General features: G+C 43.9%; 2 protein-coding genes across 3 annotated transcripts in view; one reads left to right on the forward strand and one right to left on the reverse strand.

The window, feature by feature from the left end:
• Window positions 1–3,173, reverse strand: part of ing3 (inhibitor of growth family, member 3) — a gene marked incomplete at its 3' end in the record, with an annotated part of 4,215 nt that extends 1,042 nt beyond the window's left edge. The window contains exons 1-5 of the mRNA XM_083757354.1: window positions 3,063–3,173; window positions 2,849–2,920; window positions 1,052–1,152; window positions 851–916; window positions 21–117 (exon numbers count right to left, since the gene is read on the reverse strand). Of these exons, the coding sequence (XP_083613480.1) occupies window positions 21–117; window positions 851–916; window positions 1,052–1,152; window positions 2,849–2,920; window positions 3,063–3,090 (364 nt within the window). The 5' untranslated portion in view covers window positions 3,091–3,173. The remainder of the gene's footprint in view (window positions 1–20; window positions 118–850; window positions 917–1,051; window positions 1,153–2,848; window positions 2,921–3,062) is intronic.
• Window positions 3,174–6,778: 3,605 nt separating this feature from the next.
• tspan12 (tetraspanin 12) lies at window positions 6,779–21,865 on the forward strand. 2 transcript variants are annotated; one of them, XM_083757897.1, is made up of 8 exons: window positions 6,779–6,838; window positions 7,500–7,629; window positions 8,105–8,187; window positions 9,224–9,359; window positions 14,206–14,271; window positions 17,408–17,515; window positions 17,751–17,894; window positions 20,696–21,865. In XM_083757897.1, exons 2-8 carry the CDS (start codon window positions 7,564–7,566, stop codon window positions 21,023–21,025), a joined length of 933 nt encoding a protein of 310 aa, XP_083614023.1. In that variant the 5' UTR covers window positions 6,779–6,838; window positions 7,500–7,563; the 3' UTR covers window positions 21,026–21,865. The 2 variants fall into 2 exon arrangements, with proteins under 2 accessions (XP_083614023.1, XP_083614022.1); XM_083757896.1 differs by having other exon boundaries at window positions 6,790–7,356.
• Window positions 21,866–22,677: the final 812 nt, after the last annotated feature.

Raw genomic sequence — 22,677 nt, forward strand, 5'->3', positions numbered from 1 at the left:
AATGAGAAAGTGGCACTTACGTCTCTCCAGTACTTCAGTGATACCGGCGTTGTCTGCCTCCAGCTCCATCTTGAACTTTGCCAGTTCTTGGTCCAGCTTCCGCAAGTGCCGGTCCACCTGGAAGACAGTGCAAGCATCACAACTCTATTAAGCCATGACAGGACCAGTGACAAATATGGATTTTATAATGGACCCCATGTGTTACAATTTCAACAGCAATTTTCACATTGTCAATAAGTATGATTGGTGCTGTGCACTTCTTTGCTTAAATGTATATATTCTGTCCATATTGTTGACAACAAACTACACATAGGAGCAGTTTTGTGGAGGCAAAAGATGCTTCACACACAAATGATCAGTTCTATTTGAATTCTGTTATTACAACGTAATCATCACTTCCACAATGGTAGGCATTGCAATAGAAATTAATATATGAAGCATTACACTGCCATCTAGTGGCAGGTTATCCACATAACAGCTATCAAATGCAAGCCACAAACTCTAATTTGATGCAACTTGACTGCAACTTTTCCCAAGGTTTTCCTATGAGCCAACGATTAAGAGACATTGGCAGGACAGCCATTGATTCTATGGGTACAGTTAAACTTATAATTTAAAGAACAAGCAAGCAAATATATATTTTAATCTTAAATGCTGTAGAAAAATATATGGAAATAGATATATCTAAAAGCTTACAATGCGTTACATTAGTATAAAATAGGTAGAACGTAGAAGTCTAAAGTAGTTAATCAAACCAATGGATTCATTGATGTATAAATAAGATTCCCTTCTCAATTATTCAATGTAATAATCATTCAGAAAGTTGACAGTTGACACCACTGATACTCACCAGATCATAGATTTGATTGGCCAACTGAACTTTCTCATCAGCATCTTCCAAAGCCTTGTAATAATCCTGGAAAGTTATCACAAATACCAGCCATATTAACGCACTGTAGACACATTTCATAAACTGGTGTTTGCTGCCACTACAGATAGACCAATATAAAGGGAAGAGGATTCTCATGAGAACAAATTAATGATTATTAACCTTTTTTATGACCTCCATCTGCTCTTCTCTCCATTCTGGTTTGTTCTTCTTAGCGTTGACAAAGAATTCAATCACCTTCTGTTCCAGCTGGTCTGTGGCATCTGGTGGTGAAATGAACGAACACAACACAACCATTTCAAACGCTCTGCCATTACTATGTTACATAAATTACATTACATGTTCTGTCCATGCATTGTGTATTTTACAGCAAAGTAATTGCATGCTTGAGTAACACAGAGCAAGGTGAAGACAGCTCTTGGCACTCATTTTGACTTTACATTCTGGTTAAATAGTTACTGATCATCTTTGGTGCACCAAGGCAGCATCCTTGCCAGAGATCAAGCGGATTGATTGTAAGCAATGATATTCCAGGGAAGTAAAAAATAATTGTATTATAGATTATAGAGCACCGAAGTCAATATCGCTAAGTCCACAGGCTTGTGTACTTTTTATATTTGCATTGTAATCCCCATGGGGGATGGGATTTTAGATCACCTCATAACTGTTTGAAAAATCAACAGCATCCAGGCCATTTCACTCATATGAAGAATCACGACAGTCACAAAACACTAATGTTACTGCTACTGAATTAAGTTACATTTTCACGAGAAACTAATATGGTATCAAATATGAATGACTGTCGTAAATGATACAGCCACACCTTCCCGACAATATTGCTGAGACAGTGTGTTTATTTTTGGACCACAATGACGATTTTAAGATGACCAATGTTATTCTCCATAGAGAAAAACCTCCGAATCCCTTGGAACCAGGAGATGAGCAAGTGACGTCAGGACTTCGGCACTCTATTGTGATCTATACATACACTGAAATATTGTGATCTTATGTCAGCTTGGTCAAAGCATTCCAAACAGAAAAATACAATAGGTGTTAAATATTTCTTACATTGCAGCTTCTTGTCAACATTTGTGCTACAACCATAACATACATAGCTATGCCTATGCAATCCCTCACATCAAATGAAATAAGTTGTTATATTGCAGTTGCAATATTGCTTGCTCTGGGTGGATCTTTGTTGGTTGTAAAGTGTCTTGAGACAACTTGTGATTTGACACTATAATAAAATTGAATTGAATTAAGAGCATAGTGTAAAGTAAACTCAACTCAGCAATGCTTCCAGTACCCACTCAGAGTCTCAGACTGATTATTTCAGGTACCCACAATCTTATAAATGTTATCTCCGACATGATTTGGTCCAGAAATCATTTATTGTCCAATATCATTATCGTAATATCTAACCATGTATAGATAACAGAGGGAAAATCAAATTAGGAAATGTTGATTCTCTAGCTGCATGTCCGAGGCGAGTCAAATGTGGCAATAGTAAAGATCAAACTAACATGTCGTTTTGCTGGGGACACCCTAACACCCAATTCATGGACCACAGACAAAACCATTGCTCTATTAAGTTCAAAGTTAGTTGACCAGCAATTAAGGCGATTGATTTAATGAATACTTTATTAACACTTGCAAAAAGTACGGACTATAAGTAGTTATGTACAATAATGGGAAAAGGATAACACAAAATGCCCTGATGATGTTTCCATTGTGGTCCTGCTTGAACTTCAGAAAAGTTATTAACGGTAGCTGCAATACTACTAAAAAAGCTACTTTACTTTTTCTCTTTTACTAATATAATGGTGACTGAATGAAATTAAATGTCTCAGCAGGTCGCTCAACAACATCTAACATCCTAACTTTGATCTTGCAGGACAACAAACAAAGCACGTGGTGTGTGTGTGTGTGTGTACACTGTGTACGCGTGCGTGTTCATACTCTGCACTTGCAGGTCCATCTCCCTCATTTCCGTGAACCTGTCGCGGAGGTCCATGGGTAGCTGCTCGATCACTGCCAAGAGAACAAAACAGCCGTTAAAATGCTAGCATGGCTAGGCTAACGGCTCGAGCGAGCGACACCGAATAAAACACACACCCGGGTCCAAAACGCCCCCGCCGGTCGACCAGGGACGCGACTCGAATCTCATACTTACTCTCCAGATAGTCTTCCAGGTAAAGCATCTTGGCGAATTGGACGTTTTAGCCGTTTAATCGAAAAATATGTCGTCTTTCAATATGGCGCCGCCACTCGCTGTCTGCCTCGGAAAAAATAGCTCGGAAAAAATAGGTCAGAGAATGTGACGCAGGGCGCTGCTCGTGATGTGATTGGCTAATATCAGTCGTTCCGTCGATTTGTGCGTTAAATATGGGACTTGTAGTTCTAAAAAAACATCGAAACAACCATAACAACAAAGAGTGAGAAAAAAACATGCAACTTCTTGTTTATGCCCCAAATCACTGGCTATCGTAGGCCTAGAAGGCTGTGATGATATTATAAACGTTTCATGTATGAAATGTTTGTGTAATACTAATATCAAAGCAATTCTAGGCTATCCAGGTTTTGTAGCAATTGTAGAAATATTAGGCCTTGTTGTCCAATGTTCAAGCATCCTTTTTTTCATTTTAGAAAATATAATTTAATTAATATCAAGGTGTCCTCTCTTCCTTGGTAAATGGTAAATTGTACATTTATATAGCGCTTTATCCAAAGTGCTTTACATAGATTGTGCAATAGATTTACACACACACATTAATAAACCCTTCTTTTGGCTGATTATTCTAGCGATTACTTTTTCGATTCATTGCATGATCAAGAACCATTTTATTTTTATTGTAACATTTTGATAACAATAACATTTGAATAGATTTTGTATTGTATCGAATAACCCCTTAAAGGGATATTTCACTTTCAAAATAAACACATTAGAAGGTTTTCATTTTGTTTATGCTTATTTTAACCCTATTTAAACCCTATAGGCCCCTAGGGCCTAGACTATACATATCGCTATAAGGTCAGTCAACACATTGCATCACGTCATGTGAGCTTGCTGTTTTTGCTTATTGATGCTATGCTTCTAAAATACTTTTTTTAAATAATCGGTTAAATTAATTAGTTTGGTTAACTGTTGCACTTGCATCCCTAATCTGAAATTATTTTCATTCATATTATTGCCTATAGAGACCAATAATTTCATCAGACAAAAGGATTAGTTTATTGTGAGTTACCTTTTAACCCTCACTATAAATTATATCAATTGAGCCCATGCATATAGTGCATTAACAGTATTCCTAATGCTTTTATAACAATAATCATTATGTGTTATAATAAAGCATATGACTTATACGGTCAACAATCATCAACAATCAACTAAAAACGAACTAAATCCTGCATGGTCATTGGGTGCTTAAAGTAGCCTGAAGTAACGAGTCACAACATTCCTGGAGGTGTAGGCAGAAACCTTTTTGTCTGTTATTCTTGCACTGATTTAATGCTATTTGTTTGATTCATATAGAGAAGGCCATATCTCACTGCACGCTAGCACTAAATTACTGCTCACTGCAAGCATACACAGTATGCACTTATCTACACAACACTCATCACTAAACCAATAGATCCTGAGTCCTGACCCACATAGCATGTCTTGTAGTGGAGGAAGTTTACTATAAATGCAACTTTGTGACAGATTGGCGGCATTTGCAGAGGTCAGTCAGTGTTTTGTACGCTTATATTGTTTCTCCTCGTGCTTTTCCCTGCAGCCTTGTGCCAAATGGCACAGTAGCCAGTAGCCGATATGGGAAGTTAACAGTCGCCAGTCATAAGCAATCCAGGAAAAAAACGGGGTGATTAAGCTTCCTTCTGCTCAACACAATAATGCCCTCTCAAAATGTGCCCTCTTGACCCATGCATGCTATCTGTCGGAGGCGGGTATAAGTAGGCCACATTCCTTTCCTTTCATGAGGACGCGCAGTCGGGCTGCTACTGCACAATAAAATCCTCAGTGTTCGTTTAACTCTGACTCTGAGACTGTACAAATGGAACCGAAATACCGAATGGACTCTCACCCATTTTGTAGCCTAACTTCTAGTTAGGCTTCTAGAGTTGAAGGAGCACTTCACCCATTTTTCACCTTCATATAATTGGTCCTCCTCACTAATGCTCATCGTAAGATGGCACAATTTCTGTTTACTCACTCACTCTGCATTGCAGACAGACAGATACAATGATCTCCACATACAGACTATGTTTCACCAGTTTCAATGGAAACAGGCCTCCCTCAGGGGGGCCTCTGACTGACCGTCAGGCGTCAGTCAACGCCCCCGCCACCCTTGGCCCTCTCTCTCACTCGCTGCCTTGCTCTCTCCCCCCGCCATGTTAAGTTACACCTATTTCCTGTTAATAACCTAGGCTTTGGGAGGTAAAGGGGAGACACTTATTGTGAAGGGACGACAGGATGAGGAGAGGTGTTCTTGCTGTGTAATTGTCGAGAGTAATGGATGTGTGCGATATTGAAGTTTTTGAACAGTCAAAAACTATTTGTATCAATACGCCTGTATCAACAATAATTATGTCAGGTATATATGGGGGCCTCATATTTGGTCTTGAAACGGGCCTCCAGATTCCTAAGGCCGCCCCTTATGGGCACAAGGGACACATACAGACGGTGGTTCTGGTGGTTCCTGGACAACCATGTAACCGACCGACTCACGGCCAGGCACTGCATCTGTGTCATGGTGTGGATGATTTAGAAGTCAGTGGGCACCCGCTTCGGTACTGTACGTACATCTGTGTAGGTGAGTGTACGTAACGTACACTCACCTACACACAGACGTGGTGCATTTATTGTAAGATAGCACATCAGTGAGCTGGATGCAATCCTACCTGGAGGAGATAGAACAGATTCAGCTCAAAGGGGTTAAATTAAATTCGCTCCTATGCCACTAAAATGTGGAATGCCCTGCAAACAGCCGTTAAGAAATGTGAATCTCTAGCCTATATAGCCTCCTTCAAATCCGCTCTCAAAGAACATTAATACCGGCAGCTGCAATTCGAAGCTGACCCCATGTAAAGAAGTAACCCCCCCCCCTCTATTTTTCTATACTGTTCATGTATTTCCCTTTTTTCTGTGTATTTTATGATTTTTACTTTTGCATGTCTTTACATGTTTTGATGAATTGAAAATGGAGGACCCTGTAAATGTAAACAAGTCTTAGTGCTTTTTCTGGTTAGCAGTTTTTGCAGTCTCCTTGGATTTCACGTACCCATTCTGCAATTTTTTTCAATCAATAAATCAAGCAATCAATCAATCAAACAAACAAACAAACAAACAATCAAAGTCACATTCTGAACTAGCTCTGGTCCATAGCCTTCTACTGCTTCGATTCTAGGCTATGGACCAGAGCTAGTTCTGAACCATCCACACAGCCCTCCTGACTCCTGAGACACAGACCAAGTACATGCACAGACCAAATTGTGCCATCTTATATATAGCCTATATAAATGAGTAATGAGTATTAGTGAATACCAAAATACCAAATATGAAGATAGGTTGAAAATGGGTGAAATTATCCTTTAAACAGTGGTGATCAATGGCTGGCTGCCGTGTTTATTTCAAGAAAAATTGTAAATACTATGCATGCGTTTTTTATAATTTTTTGTTTAATATCATTAAAACAATTATTTGGGGCCCCACTTGCAATGCCCTCGCGGCCTGGCCCACAGGTTGAGAACCACTGCTCTAAATGAACACTGGGTTTCACAGTGCACATGGCTGCCAAGATGCAATTAGGCGTAGCGTCAGGACCATAGACTGTAGTCAGGACCCTGTGGACCGCCCCCCGGCTGCTTGACAAACGACCACTCGCAATCACACACAAGTTGAACAGGACACAGCTTCTTATCAGCTCGCCAGGTTGAGAAGAACGGAATACGGTATGTTTTACGCAGTAATAACGGCGGCGTTGGTGGGCAAACGCTACCACACAAAGATGACTGTGACTGCGATGTTATGGTTGTGAGCGGGTTCATCTCTTCTACCGTCTGCGTCTGTTTTTGGCGGAATTGGATTGGACGTCTCTCAAAGTTTTTATTTAACTTTTCATTTAGCTACTTGAAAGCTGGATACGCTTAACTGAACAATAAGTAGCCGATATAACTGTCGCTGTAGCCTGTAGTTGCTAAGTGTATGGAATGCCTTTAGCGCGGAGAAGAGCTGCATAAAACTAAAGTCCGTGTGAGACATTTTCGTGGTAGCTTCGCTAAGTGAGTGATGATTGATTTGGAAATGTCAGCGCCGCCGAATGCTCATCCGCGCACTCCATCATCCCACGGGCCAGGAAAGTAAGAAACCACCTGTTGCGAATGCTTTCTGGAACTTCCCACGGATTATTATACCCCAGCCTGCTAAAACAAGACATCGGATCGGAGCACCCCGAGACATGTAAAACCCGGTATGTTTTACGCACAGAGGAGACGCGCGGCCGTTTCTAGGAAGGGGTCGTTGTTTCCGGGGAGTAGCAATTGGTGATATAATCGAATTAATTCACATCTCCCTCCCCCGGCCCCCCCTCCACCCTTCCTTATTTGTTGACAGTGAATGTTGCCATGGTGCCTCGGGTTAACATGAGGAGTGTTGGCCAACAGTTGGTGCGCTCAGAATGGCTCGGGAGGACGCGGTGAGGTGCCTGCGCTGCCTGCTCTACGCTCTCAATTTACTCTTCTGGGTAAGAGAAGCAGGTGGTCTAGAATCTAGTAGTAGATCCAGTCAGACATCCAGTGGCGTCTCCCAAGTATCCAAAAATCATCAGCGTCCTCTCTCTTAGTAAACATAAAATGCATGTTCAGGTTGTGATACCAATTGTATCCAATCAGGATTAGAGAGACGAGTGAAATGAGCTGTCTGAGACAAAACTGTAACTCAAACACACTATAAAACTGAAGCTGATGAATCAGAAATGAATTCTCTTCTGGAGAGAGACAGGGAGAACCCAGCTGTACTACTAGTACGATTACTGCCAGAATACAAAGCTTTAAAACTTTAATTTTAATTAACCCAGTCTGCCCACTACAGTACAGTTGTAGGCTTCACTTTACCAGGCTATGATATTGTTTTTGCTGTGACTCAAATGCTGAAATCCTATCTGCCTGCCCTACTGCAACATGTGTCTGTCTTTTATGATGTGTGCCCTTCTCTCCCAGCTGATGTCAGCATGTGTCCTGGGAGTTGCGGTTTGGCTTAGAGACTATCTGAATACTGTGCTGACCCTGACAGCTCACACCCGGTGAGTGATCGGTTACTTTATAGACAATTATCGTATGGTACAATGACTTAACCCATTCTGACCTGAGATCAGATTCATACGAGGTTTCCACTGGACACACACTGGTCTGATGAACCCATTCTGACCTGAGATCAGATTTTAAAAAAAAGTCAGTCGTTCTTCGATTTTTCAAAAAATAGCAGACCTACAAGCTCGTATCGCGCCACTCGGTGGCGCGATATGAGCTTGTAGATCTGCTATTTTTAAATAGCTAAAGCATAACATGATGCTGACACCAAAATGGGTGCCCGGTCAGAATGGGTTAAAACACACCAGATAGATGACAAAAAAAGCCAGATGCTTGTCTCAATTGTGGTCTTATTAAAATCTAAATGTACAGATTAATGCCTTCAAGATTTTCCCCTGAACTTGAGAGAACAAAATAAGGAAGCGGGTGGGTGGATTGGCAGAGGCCTGGAAGCAACCGGCTCTACAGTTTACCCAATTGTCGCCTCTACTCCCCGCCACCCCTCTAATGAAAATCTAATTGAATCATGCATCCGATCGGCATTCATACGCGACCCTGCAAGAACCCGTTAGACAGGGCAGGCACTTTGCAATATCCTTCCAAATAATTTCACCTCAAAACTTTCCAGTCACGCTCCCAGACACAACCCCCAGTTCTCCCATCTGTCATTTTGAAGTGAGTGCAACGTTCGGAGAGGACATCTACATTCCTGCAGAATGCCCTCACTGTTTACTGAATGATGCACCACAGACAGAGAGAGAGAGAGAGTAACAGAGGGGGAGAAAGAGTGAGAGTGACAGAGCAGGAGAGAGTGAGAGTGAGAAAGGGAGTGAGTGAGAGTGAAATGGGGGAGAGTGTGAGACATATCATGCTGGAACCCTGACATTTTAATGAACGCAAATAATTAAATAAGCACTCCAAGGGGCCCTGTTAATCTACAAGCTCTTGGAATCGACCCCAATAGAAATCCTGTATTGTGGTGGTGTGATAACTCTTTCTTAAACACGTATTCTCTCTCTCTCTCTCTAGGCTGGAGGAAGCAGCAGTCCTGACGTATTCCCCTGCCGTCCATCCAGTCATCATAGCAGTGTGTTGTTTTCTAATCATAGTGGCCATGGTGGGCTACTGCGGCACACTGAAATGCAATCTGCTGCTCCTATCCTGGGTAGGTGTTGTGCTCACTCTCGCTCTTCCTACGTGAGTGAGTGTGGTTGCATATGTCTGTTTGTTTGTGCACGGGCGCAAGCGCACGCACGCACGCACGCACGCACACGTATACTGTGTACAGTATATGTGCTGTTCATGTCTGTGTGTGTGGAAACTATTCTGAGCTCAACTGGTTGTTATTGGAAGAGCAAGTTGTAATTGTGGTAGGTATAGGGCACCCTTAATCAGCCCTTCTGGTGTTAGTTCACAACTTCTGTGTTTTAGTGTGCCAGTGGTATTACAGTTAAGACGCTGCCAGGTGCTCTCAACTGGCACCCAAGGCCCCTTCTGACAGCAACATGCACTGTTGAGCTTTATGAATGTTCCAACAAGGCCGCCAGAGAACCCAGAGGGCCAAATAAAAACAAATGGCGAGATTTGGGGCTTCAGTTTGGGATGGGATCCGGCCCAACACAGTGCCCGTCATGCGTCCTGCGTTCGCCACTCTCACTGTGCTCATGAGTGCTGTACTTTCTGAGTTAAGTGAGCGCTGAGTTACTGTGCATCTGCCAATGTCAGCGGCCTGCTGATGAGCACTTCTGCAGACGGGTGCAGCTGTAAAAACTATTCACCGGTAGCACTGCCTGAATCTGCCAGGGCTTGAGAGAGATAAATAGAAAGTGTGTGTGTGTGTGTGTGTGGGTGTGTGTGTGTGTGCGCATGCATATGAGAGTGAAACAGAAAGGGAACATTAGGGGTGTGCTGATCCTGCTCAATCACTCACCTAGAGAGAGAGAGAGAGAGTTCATGGGTCATAAGGAATGAATAAGTAAAAAATGGGCCAACCAGTTGTCCAGCAGGACAGGACAGGACAGGACAGGACAGGACAGGACGAAAAGTGATGTATTTTCAACTGGGGGGGAAAACGCTCATCATGAGTCACATAGAAATTAATTATGGGCACAATAGTGACAAACAAAATATACATAACCATGCCATGTTTCCAAGTGCCCCGTATAAGCTCTTTGTCACGATCTGGTGGTGGTGGTGGTGAGGACCCAAATGCACGACAGCCAGGCAGGAGTAGTGATCAAAACCCATGGTTGGGTATTTTATTTAACAGGTGAACAGAACAGAAATCACAAATGCAGAGTGACACTAAACAATGAACCGACAAGGACTGACTGGGGAACAAGACTAATATACACAGGAGGGCTGATTACACATGAGAAACACATGGGGAAGACATGAACATAGAACCAAAACAACTAGAACAAGAACATAGACATGCAACAGCTAGATAAACAGAACATTGAATGAAAACAAGTAGAACATAACATAGAAAAACAACATCTAGATGAGCAAAGTCTGAGACCGTGACACTCTTGGAATCTTCCTGACAGCCCCACACACTATTGATAGAAGTCCTGTATTGTGACCTTATCTCCCAAATGTCTCTGGGTTGTCTGGGGTCGTTGTATAGGACGGGTTCACTTCCTGTCCTCTCGTCTCTCCTCTCTGCACCCCCCTCCCCTCTGTTGCAACTCCATTCACCTCAGGTGGAGCCTCTCTCTGTAGGGCCAGTCTGCCAGAGGCGTTCTTGTGTTTCGCTGACGCACCGAGGGGACAATACTATCTCTCCAGCACTGGGACAATGGGGTAACTTTATCTGTCCCCACCTGCTGAGGGCGGCCGAGAGAGAGAGTGCTGCTAGGGTTACGGACGACGGGCCTTATTCACCAGCCGGCCGGTGTTTTGGGGGACGTCCCCGAGGTTCCCAAGGACAGACACGCTGGCTGCTGTACCAGCATCGCCAGCGGTCCATCTGTCCATCTGCAGTGCTCGCGCACACACAAAAGAAAGGAGTGGATGCTTCAAGGTGCTTTTAAAATTCCGATCGATATATTGGTTTGGCCAATATACTGGCTACTGAACTGATATTTTGATTTGATATCAGCATAGGCAAATATGCAGCCGGTCCCTAACTTGCATTTTTGTCTTTTTAAAGAATAGAGGGTATGCGCATGCTTAAAGTGAGTGGCACATCGAGTGGCACATCGAGTGGCAAAGCAACAGGCAAAGTGAGTTTAATATTGTTTAATGTTGTTTAATGCAATCAGACTTTTCTGTTCGGAATGCATGGGCTGTCATGGCCAGAAAGTAGTTTTTTGCCACTCAGTAGGCGACGGCGTTCCTGCATAACTTCCGGGTTTGATGATGATGTCAGGCGCATACCCTCTATAGCAGACCTGCAAGCTCACAACAACTCCTGGTGCGATGTGTTGTGCACTTCACACTGGACATTTTGATAGATTTCTTGGCTATGGTGGGGTATGAATGAAGCCATGAACTACGTGCTTTGTAACTGTTAGACCACCATTCCAAAGGTTCAGACCTCAGACATGGCTTCTTAGTTACAGTAGTCACACACCCCAGGAACGTGAGAGATGTCAAAATGGTTCATCATCTTTTCTCTTGCATTAGCAGCATGCAATAGTAGAGGCTATACCATTTGGTTGTGCTGTTGTTGCAGGATTTTAAGGGCCCTGCTCCGTTTGGTACAAATTTGCATCAGTTTGATGTGGATGCTGATCAGTTGGACTTTAATGTGCATTTACCTATCGGCCATCATATGGCATCTTGTCTAAGACAAATTTCTTCCTCGGGAGACTAATAAAGTATATCTCATCATCTCATCTCATCTTGTCTTGTTGTACTGTCTGCATTGTCTGCACTGCTTTTGTTTCCAATCGTGTATGTTGGTACCTCCCCACCGTCACTTTGCTCTTGTGCATTCAATCGAGGCACAATGGGAAGCTGGGTGGGTTTTAGGGGCTGGGCAGGTATTAGATTGCAGCATGCTGGCTGTTTCCACTTGCGGAGGAAAAGGTCGCTTAAAAATAGGCCTCACTAGCCACTTAAAGACAGCAATCACCTCTGCCTAAACTTAAACTCCCCCCCCCCCCCTCTCTCTCCGTCTCTCCCCCTCTCTCCCCCTCCCTTGGTCCACCTGTCCTCCCTCCATTCCCCTTACCCTCTGTGTAAGTGCTATTAGAGGAGGGAAGGAGGTGAAGGTGTGTTGTAGCCCTTCTCCAAGAGAGGAAGCCCAGTGCTGAAAGTCAAGGCATATTTCAAATGCTTTTCAAAAAGCCAAAATGGCCCTGCCCTCATCTCTACATGGCTGTGTGTGTGTGTGTGTGTGTGTGTGTGTGTGTGTGTGTGTGTGTATGTGTGCATGCGTGCACGCGTGTGTGCGCATGCATGTGTGTGTCAGAGGGGATGTCCAGAGGTTAAAAGTGTACCGTCTTAATATTAAAATGATCGGACAAATGACTCGTTTCCAAAACTAATCATTTGTTGCAACCCTTCGTCATTTGTTGCAGTGTGTGTGTGTGTGTGTGTGTGTGTGTGTGTGTGTGTGTGAGAGAGAGAGAGAGAGAGAGAGAGAGAGAGGGAGATGGAGAGCGTGTGAGATAGAGAGAGACAGATGTATTACTTTACATTCTCGAGGGGAAATATTTTTGTTTTTCTACATTTGACCCTCTGTGTGCCACTCAGATGCGTGCGTGTCGTCTGACTAGGTATAGGGGGACCGTAGGTGTGTATGTGTAAATGGAATGACTGCATTAACAAAGGCAGAGCCATCTGCCTGCCACCAGTATTTACTCTCCCCAAACAAACAGCTCGTCAGCCGAGGCCCCCACTGACAGGCCTGACAGAGAGACTTGCTCTCACACGCATTCATCTTTATAATAACTGGTTTTGTGTGCGTGCGTGTGACTGTGTGTGTGTTTGTGTGTGTGTGTGTGTGTGTGTGTGTGTGTGTGTGTGTGTGTGTGTGTGTGTGTGTTTGTGTTTGTGTGTGTGTTTGTGTGTGTGTCTGACACAGTGATTGTAAAGGCCAAGGGTTTGATGTACTTAATTTCGTGTGGCATCGCACACCAAAAATAGTACATCTGCAAGCTTGTAGATTGGCTATTTTTGGTCCGCACACAACTAGATATAAATCTGGCGTAGGGTAGGATACTTTATTGGCAATCTTTAAATCACAACAGTGTCACCATTCAAAAAATGCATCGTGACACAAACATGGAGTTTCCATCGTGGTCCACATGTGAAAAATAAATCAACACGCAACATACTGTACAAGCAACCATAAATCAACGAAAGGAATGTAATCCTTATGCAGTTTGGAACAATATAAATTAGGACAAGGGGTAAGAGTATAGTATCCAAAGCAACCAGAGGAGCGGCATAGGCAGGGTAAGACATAATTTATGACAAGTTTGTGTTAAGATGAAGTCATGATTTAAGATGTATTTATTTCCTTTTAACTTAGCTACTTTGCTGCTAAATTGTCTAGAATGTGAGAGTCATGGTGTTGGCTAGATCATGGGGATGGACGGGTGTTGCGCCGGTCTTGGGGAGGTGGCCTTCATCACCATGACAGCACCACAATCACTCATAGAGACACCTTCAGACTAACAGTGGAGCATTAGTTTAGACATGACTTTACACAGAACATGTGTATGACTGGCTAGCGTAAACACACTACGCATCTTAGTGCTCTGTCTCTGGTCTCTGTCCTTGCATGTCATGCCTCCTCTCCTCTCCTGTACTCTCCTCTCCTCGCTCCGTCTCTGTCTCTGTTTGTGTGTCTCGCTCGTTCTCTTTCTGTCACTCAATTTTCATTTCAACGCTTTGCACTCTTAATGCAATCATCGTACACTGAATGCACCACGACCCACTTCCTTTATAGACCTTCTTCATTTTTCTCTTTTGATTTGCCCATCCACGCTTTAGTGTAAAAATAACTGAAATAAAACAAAAGTTTGGAATAATGAAACTAACTACTCTCTCTGCAGTACTTCGGCAGCCTGCTGGTGATCTTCTGCGTGGAGCTGGCCAGTGGGGTGTGGACTTATGACAAGGTGACAGAAACTCTGTGTGACTCTCCTTTTCTCCGTTTGAACGGCACGGCTACTGTATCGGTTATGTCTGCACTGGTCACACTGCAGCCATAGTGGGATAAACCATGTGCCATCTTTACTAATACGCCGCTCGTTTGAATTAATCAAATTGAATAGTTTTAGAACAGTAGGTAGTCACACAAGTGCTAAACGATGCCCACAATGATGTATTCACACTCCCAGAGGTGTTGCTTTTTAATTAGTTTAAAGAATGTTTAATTTGGAGAAAAGGTGGTTATTTCAGATAAGAACCGCCCTGAAAGCCTCTCCTCGTGTGACTGCAATTGGAAGTTTGAGTGCTGTGCTGTGCTGTGATCGCTCCATTCTAAGAATAACCAGGAATGTCAGTCATGTCTCACCCTTTCCACTATTCCGTGCTCCTCCGTGCTTTTTCTGTTGACTGTAGACAAGGTGTATGCAGTCTGTGCACTTCACACAAACAACATTACACAACATCCCGCGCCAACTGGCCTGCTGGTCGCGCAAATAAACGAGACCTGAAATGAAATTTGTACGTGCAAATGTACAGGCCAGCATACAAAAACTGCTTAACGTTTTAGACGCTGGAGGCCTCCGTCGGGCTAAGAATAGCTTCAAAAGCATTCTGGAGATCGTCCGAATTGATAGTCTAATGCGGTTTCTATTCATTCCGCTCCACTCTCCTGCTTCCCAGTGGGGGTGTGAAGACAATGACCGCAGCGCTCTTTGCTACAATGGCTGCCCTCCAGGCAGGGCCTTATCTTCACCTGAAAGAACACAGCAGCTCTGTCCCACAGCAGGTGTGTGTGTGTAGGTGTGTGATGTGTGTGTGTGTGTGTGTGTGTGTGTGTGTGTGTGTGTGTATGTGTGTGTGTGCGTGCGTGCATGTGCGGATGGTTGTGTTTGTGTGTGCGCTGCGTCTATGGCGCCGAGTCAGTAACACAACCATCCGCACACGCACGCTGCTGACCTGACCTTTGGCAAATGTATATGCGTGTGTGCCTGTGTGTGTATGCATTGACCCAGGGGCGGGTGACAGCACCGCCTCACCATTACCTTATCAGAGAAGCACTCACCTGCCTGCCTGCCCGCAGGGGGTTGTGGGTATTGTAGTCCGTACCACCGAATGGCTTCTTATCAGCAGCTCATTATGGACAGGGGCTTGGCACACCTGGGTCTGAGGGGAGCTCCGGCTAATGGACTGCATGTCTGCTTATCACAACAGGGTAGGGGAGGAGGACGAAGGATGAAAGGTTTGCTGCCCAGAAGGCCAGGGTTGAGTACAAAGGCTAGTGTGTGTGTGTGTGTGTGTGTGTGGGGCTGTGTGCGTGTGTAAGAGAGCGAGAGGAGGACTGGGCCGTGCATGCTAAGTGACTGGAGCACTCGGAGTCAAGCCAGAGGACTGTTGTTTAGATAACCGTGGCATGTGGAACGGAGAGCCGCGTTGGTCTTATAAGGCCTCATTCCACAAGAAGCACACGTCCTCGACCCAAATGCAAACGGATGATTCACATCTTACCATGATTCACCTTTCAGGAGCAGAAACACGATTATTATCGCCCGATATATGTATGTGCACTGTGTGATGAATGTGACTCGGTGTGCTGTACAGTGAATCTCTTTTCACAGAAGTGTGCAACACATAACCCTAACCCTAAAAACTGCTAAAACTTCTGAAATGTATGTATGTAGGTATGTATGTGTGTATGTATTTTAAAAGGGGAGGCTTTTTTGTAAAAATCCCTGCCCGCAATACCTTCATATATTTAAAATGAGTCCAAAATAGGGTTACCAGTGAAGGGCCTATTCACTGGGGACTATGCAAGGCAGAGGCGTCCACCCCCCTGAGTCCAAGTTTAAGCTAGACCGTATGTATGTATGTATGTATGTGATGATGATGAGATATCATTATAATTCGTGTGCCAAAGATGTTGATCTGTTTGTTCTGAACCCATATTGGCTGTCCATTGGTGGAGACATTTGTACGCTCAGTTAAATTAACACCTAGGACTTTACAGTGTACTATTTTTAAAGATGAGAGGGCGACAAAGAAGTGAAAAGCCGTTGTGGGATCTGATCCTAGACCAGCTGAAGTAGACGTGCTTCCAGCACCACTACACTGACCTTGGACAGTTAGTAAACCAATATTTAGAACCAGGAAGTCTCCTTGGTTTGGACAGCTCTATCTCAAGGAAGATCTGTCCAAGATATACTGTAGCATCGTCGAGGAAGCACAAGACAAACTAGATAAAGTGCCCCTCGGGGCACAGGTCTTCACCAGGGCAGGTCAGGTTGTGGCCTCCTGGTGGCGCTATAATAAGCCAATGTGAAAAGGGTGCCGTTTCTTCTTATGCCTTGGATGGCAATTGGATGATTTGAGGGACTTTGTTCTAAAAATGTGTTTAGCAAAAATCCACCTGGTGGCGCTATAACAGGCCATTGTGAAAAGGGTGGGATATATTCCTCAGCCTAGTAGGAAAGTCTGTGAAAGATTTCATGTAAATTGCATGCTGCGTTCATGAATTGAGGCTTTTTGTACAAAAAATCCTGCAAACTTTGAAAGCCAATGTTAGCCAATTAGGATGGAATATGAAATATTGGCTGGTAACACACGGATGGACGGATGCACACACACACACACACACACACACACACACACACACACACACACACACACACACAGAGACTCACACGGACGGAGTGCACAACATACTCTCTCCCCATGCCTTCGGCCTGGTGGAGACAATAACTAAAGAAATTATGGAAACTAACATATTGTCACAGCTTGGTTAAACAAATCAGAGAAAATGTCAGTGAATTATTTTAAGTTATTTGAGACTTCACTTGTCCTGTACGTACCATAGTTCACTTAACAGCATAAAAGCATAAAATATAAAAAAGACTCAAATATGTGTATGCAAAAATAAATAATGTTAAAATCAGTAGCAAAATAAAATGCCTTGAACATTAATAATAAAATATAAACTGTAACTACACTGCAGCAATGTCATATCTTTTGGAAACTTGGGGACAGTCAAATAAAATCTTCAACACGTGTGTGTGTGTGTGTGCGTGTGTGTGTGTGTGTGTGTGTGTGTGTACGTGTGTGTGTTTTCAGCCCACAGTCCAGAGGTCTGATATGATCAGTCTGAAGTCCAGGATGCCAAACTATGGACTGCAGCGCTATCAATGGCTCACACACACTTGGAACACTTTCCAGACAGAGGTAAACACACACACACACACACACACACACACACACACACACACACACACACACACACACACACACACACACACACACACACACACACACACACACACACACACACACACACACACACACACACACACACACACACACACACACACACACACACACACACACACACACACACACACACACACACACACACACTATTGATTGCGTTGTCCTACTATTGATTGGCTGTCACTGTCAGTTTAAGTGTTGCGGAGTGATCTACTTCACGGATTGGCTGGAGATGACAGAGATGGAGTGGCCACCTGACTCCTGCTGCTCCAATCAGTATCCAGGATGCGCTCGCCATGCCCATTACCGCGACCTCAGCGACCTTCATCAAGAAGTGAGATCCCTCTCCCTACTAAAAAACATGCATACATACATAAACACACAGATACACATTATTGGAATGAAATGGAGCCTGTGGGGATTGTCAGACATCAGGACGTCTCATACATTGTCATACATCTACATGGCCAGCCCTCCAATCTGAGCTCACTCTATATGCAGGTCTGGAGAAACTCATTTGAAACAGTGGATAGGTTGGGGCAGGTGTTGGTTGTTACATTTTTAACAACCAATAATGAACAAAAACAGTCACACAAAAAACAATAAGACAAACAAATGGACATTACAGTATATGTTGCCAGACATCATCTTGTGAATTAAGAAATAAAGTAGGAAATAAATGCTACATTTGTAGGAGATTACACACAGACTTTATATATTATTTATGGAAAAGAAAAAAATATATACATTCATATGTTATCACTGCATTAAATACACATTATCAACCGTTATCACGACGTTGGACTATGGCCATATTGGCCATACTGACGTTGTTTTCAGCGATGGCGCTCGGCTGTGTTCACTTGGAGCGCACGCAGGACGGTGCAGACATGTCGGGGGCATGGGAAGTAGGGGAGACTAATATTTACTATTATGTATATCGGTACGCAACTCGACTCTGAGTCGGCTCTGGTGGCCGTCGCAACGCTCGGCATGGCGACTCGCTTGGCGGTGCCTCACGTGGCTCAAGGCCACCCGAGACAGCACACCTCCGTCATGGTCACGGTCATGGTCACAGAAAGCAAGCGCTCCCTAACGTGTCAGTAGTTTCACTATTGGCTAGCCTTGGCACCATTTCATTTCGGTATATGACCCGGGCGGGAGCGGATGATATCGTTACGTCATGTTGTAGTATTGTTTTGTAGTCGACAGGCAGGAACAACAAACCCGAACTTCCTTTTCCCTCAAACCGATTTTTCTCAATAAAAGCTGCAGGCTACGAGAGCTTTTATTGTCATTCTTCCGGTTTGAGGGAAAAGGAAGTTCGTGTTTGTTGTTCCTGCCTGTCGACTACAAAACAATACTACAACATGACGTAACGATATCATCCGCTTCCGAGCGGATCATATACCGAAATGAAACAGAGACCAGGCTTTCCTCCAAGGTGGTGGAAAGCCTGGTGGGCGAGGTTACATATTGGCTCTATTCCAAGCTTCTGATAACGGACACATTCTTGATCATAGGCTGATAACATTCGAAGCGGGTGGCTTGCGATCCGAGGTTACTCATATATACAGTAAATGTCAAAACCGTGTGGCCTTTCTTCCCGTTTTAAGGCAAAAGTCCCTCTGCACTCTCCAAAAAGTCCCTCTGCACTCTCCAGAGTCTCTCTACATTGGTTGAAGTACACAAAGAGTGGTGCTTACTCGCTAGCTCGTCCCGAAGAAATGGAATTAGTTTGGAGTTTTCCCACGCGGAGCATTTCACAGTGTGAAATGCCTTCAGAGGCCATTTGCGGACTAAATATGATGGGGCGCATCGAAGCAAGGGAAAGAAATCCATTCAAAGCAATTAGAGGCAATCTCAGCCTTGATAGCATTGTGTGTCCTGTGGGCCTGAGGTTGCCAGATTGGACACAGACATAGTGTGCCCATTACATCTAATTAAGCTTGCGTGGGGAGCAGGTCTACGCTCTACCGGGCTGACACTGACTGTACTACTGCCTGTTTTGGTGCTGCACGTACGCACGCACACACGCACACACTCACCCTTTCACCCACGCACGCACACACACACACACACACACACACGCACACACACACACACACACTCACACTTGGAGCAAATCCATCCCAGTTTATTTCTCATTTTTTTCTAGAGAAGCTGGAAGGGTTGCAACAACAGCTGCATGCAAAGAAGCATAACATTTCATTAATTTATTTTTCTTCACACATACAGATATACAAATGTATACACAAATGTGTGCATGTGCTTGCATTTGTATTTGTGCACATGCATGCGCAACACACACACACGCACACACACACACACACACACACACACACACACACACACACACACACACACACACACACACGCACACAGTCAGACTCTGGTTTGCTTTGCGCATAGATTCATAAACAAATTAAACAAGCTCAAGTGGCTTGCATGCTGTCTGCAAAGCAATACGTGGTGTCAACTAGGATGGCAGAATATTCACTTTGATTTACTGGGTGAACCACCAGTACCGTGGATTGACTCACTAGAAGTAGTCTACTATAGTATATCATTTGAGACAATACTATAGTATGTCGTTTTGCATGATTTTCAGGATTCCAATTCAAAAATAGCAAAAAACAGGGTTTTTAGCCTGGATTTAAAAAGGGGGGAAGTTCTAATGGAGTAATTAAGCCTCAATTTGGTCGGTGGAACATCCAGTAGCTCCAGGTCCGTTGATCTGAGGTGCCTAGTGGTGGTATGGACTATGGGGGGTACTTTACCAGGTCTGTAATGTAGGGTTAGTCCGATCAGAGCTTTGTATACAAATAAAAGGGTCTTAATATGTATTCTGAATCACACCGGCAACCAGTGGAGGGAGGCCAGGACGGGGGTGATGTGTTCTCTCTTCTTGGTGCCGGTTAGGTTACCGGCAGCGAATCATAGAAGAAAAGCAACAGACCCAGTTTCATGTTCACATTAAAACTTCACTTCCTCAAAAAGAGCAACCGTTGATTTATCCTTTTACGTTTAGCGTCTGGCTCACCCCCTTCACCAAGAATTTACCGTATATTTTTGTGTGTGTGTGTGCGTGTGCGTGTGTGTGTGTGTGTGTGCGTGCGTGTGTGTGTGTTGTAGGGCTGCGGGCCAAAGATCTACAGTTTCATCCGGGGAACGAAGCAGCTCCAGGTGTTACGTTTCCTGGGGGTGTCCATAGGCGTGGCTCAGATCCTCGCCATGACGCTGACCCTCACCCTGCTCTGGGCGCTCTACTACGGCCGCAAGCCCCCTGAGCCTGCACCTCCACCAGCGCCGGACGACTTTACCCCCCTCACGGTCACACATGGACCCTCGGGGGATGCGCCGAAGTCGGGCTACAGCCGTGCACCGGAAGCCTGGGGGAACTCTCCAAACAACACCTGCACACCTAATGGACACAGCCAGTTTGAAATGGAGAGGCTATCCTAGCCCAGGACTACCCAGGGCCGACCAGTCCGACACAGAAAGAATAAGCTGCTTTATACAAAGAACAGTGAAAGGACTATAAAGATAATATATCTTCAAGCTCAACCGACCACGAGGGGACTATGTGATAACCAACCAGTGCCTTTGGATACTCGGATACCGTCTTTGTCTTTGGTACTTTGTGGCACTTTTTTTGTTGGACATTTTTGGATTTAGCAGCAGAGAGACACACTAAGCTTGTGTGCTCCTCAATCGAACCAAACGACAGAGAAAAGAGGATTTGATTAGAAGATACAACATTTTATTTAAAAAAAAATTCTCGCAAAACCACTCTCTCTTCTTTGGGATTGTCACCACTTACAGAAACATAAGTCTTAATTTAAACTCCCTTTTATTTTATTTTGTTTTAGTAAAGATTTTGCTTCGGTAGCCACACCAGGGACAGAACATGGAGTTACTGAGTCGCTGTTTTGACACGTTTCATAATTACCTGTCAATTTAGTTTTCCATGCACACAATAACATCATCTCCCACGAGGCCACACATCATCAGATGCACAAAAACAATCCAGCCCTGAAGCTATCACCATATGAGATGAAAGTCCAATTTTTGTATTTATTTTCCATATGTTTTGAAATTCTTTTTTTGAAATGTTGGCACAGTGTTCACCAACAACACTCACTGTTTATGTGTAAACAAACACACAGGAATTGCATCCATGTCAAGTTACCCTTGTTTTTTCATTCTGGTTATATCCTTGTTCAGATCGAGGTGGGGTTATTAGTACTGTGTAAAGTCTTTTTGGGGTGTTTATATTGTCTAATAGAAAACGGTGCATGGAGATTCATATTTAATAATTTGTGTATAAAAAAATCAAGACCAGTCTGAAGTGAGTTGTGCAACAGCGCCCCCTGTTGGTACTCTAAACATAGTGACTTGGACATAGGGACATATTGCTGTTCCTTGGAGTGGTTGCACTACTCAAAAACACGTAGTTTGCCAGTAAACCTGGTTCCTGCCAGCCCCGTGTGCTCGATTCCACACTGCGCTTCAGAATGACGGAGATCACTGACTGCTTCACAAAACGTGTTTGTCCAGAAACACTCGCGCCTGAATTAGCAGCACCGTCCAGACGCGTGGACACTGTGCAGTGAAAGCAAGCTGGTGTCGCATCATGAATATGTTGCCTAATTGGATTGTATCTGCTTGATACATTTCTCATTATAGTAAGGTCGGTTTTCTACTAGCTGTGTGAGTGAATTAATGTAATTCTTGACGTGCACTGGAACAAATCTAATCACTAAGTGCAGCAGTTGAACTCAGTTAAAGGTAGGGTAAGTGATCTTTGGTTACAATGACTGTTAAATAGATCTATTTTCTGATAGTACTCATTGCTATAGAGTGTTTGTTCAGTAACAGGAGTCTCCATTTCAGCGCTTTATTTTTTATTTTATTTTTAAAGATATTTTTTTTGCGGCTTACGCCTTTTATTGATTTTTTAAAGGACAGATAGTAGGCTGACAGGAAACGGGAGAGAGATGGGGGGATGACATGCGGTAAAGGCCGTGTCGGGTCCGGGAGTCGAACCCGCGGCACACCGCGACTGGATCACCTGTCCGGTGCCCAGACCGTTACGCTACGGCCTGGGCCCATTT

This window comes from Protomyctophum parallelum, assembly GCF_964188405.1.
Source record: "Protomyctophum parallelum genome assembly, chromosome: 22".
In the NCBI taxonomy this organism is placed as follows: domain Eukaryota; kingdom Metazoa; phylum Chordata; class Actinopteri; order Myctophiformes; family Myctophidae; genus Protomyctophum; species Protomyctophum parallelum.

What these genes read in the sequence shown, in the direction of transcription:
- tspan12 (XM_083757897.1), top strand. Translation starts at nt 7,564, where the DNA reads ATGGCTCGGGAGGACGCGGTGAGGTGCCTGCGCTGCCTGCTCTACGCT. An exon ending in GGAACACTTTCCAGACAGAG is followed by an intron (nt 17,516 to 17,750) that starts GTAAACACACAC and finishes TGTCACTGTCAG; the next exon opens with TTTAAGTGTTGCGGAGTGAT. An exon ending in TCAGCGACCTTCATCAAGAA is followed by an intron (nt 17,895 to 20,695) that starts GTGAGATCCCTC and finishes TGTGTGTTGTAG; the next exon opens with GGCTGCGGGCCAAAGATCTA.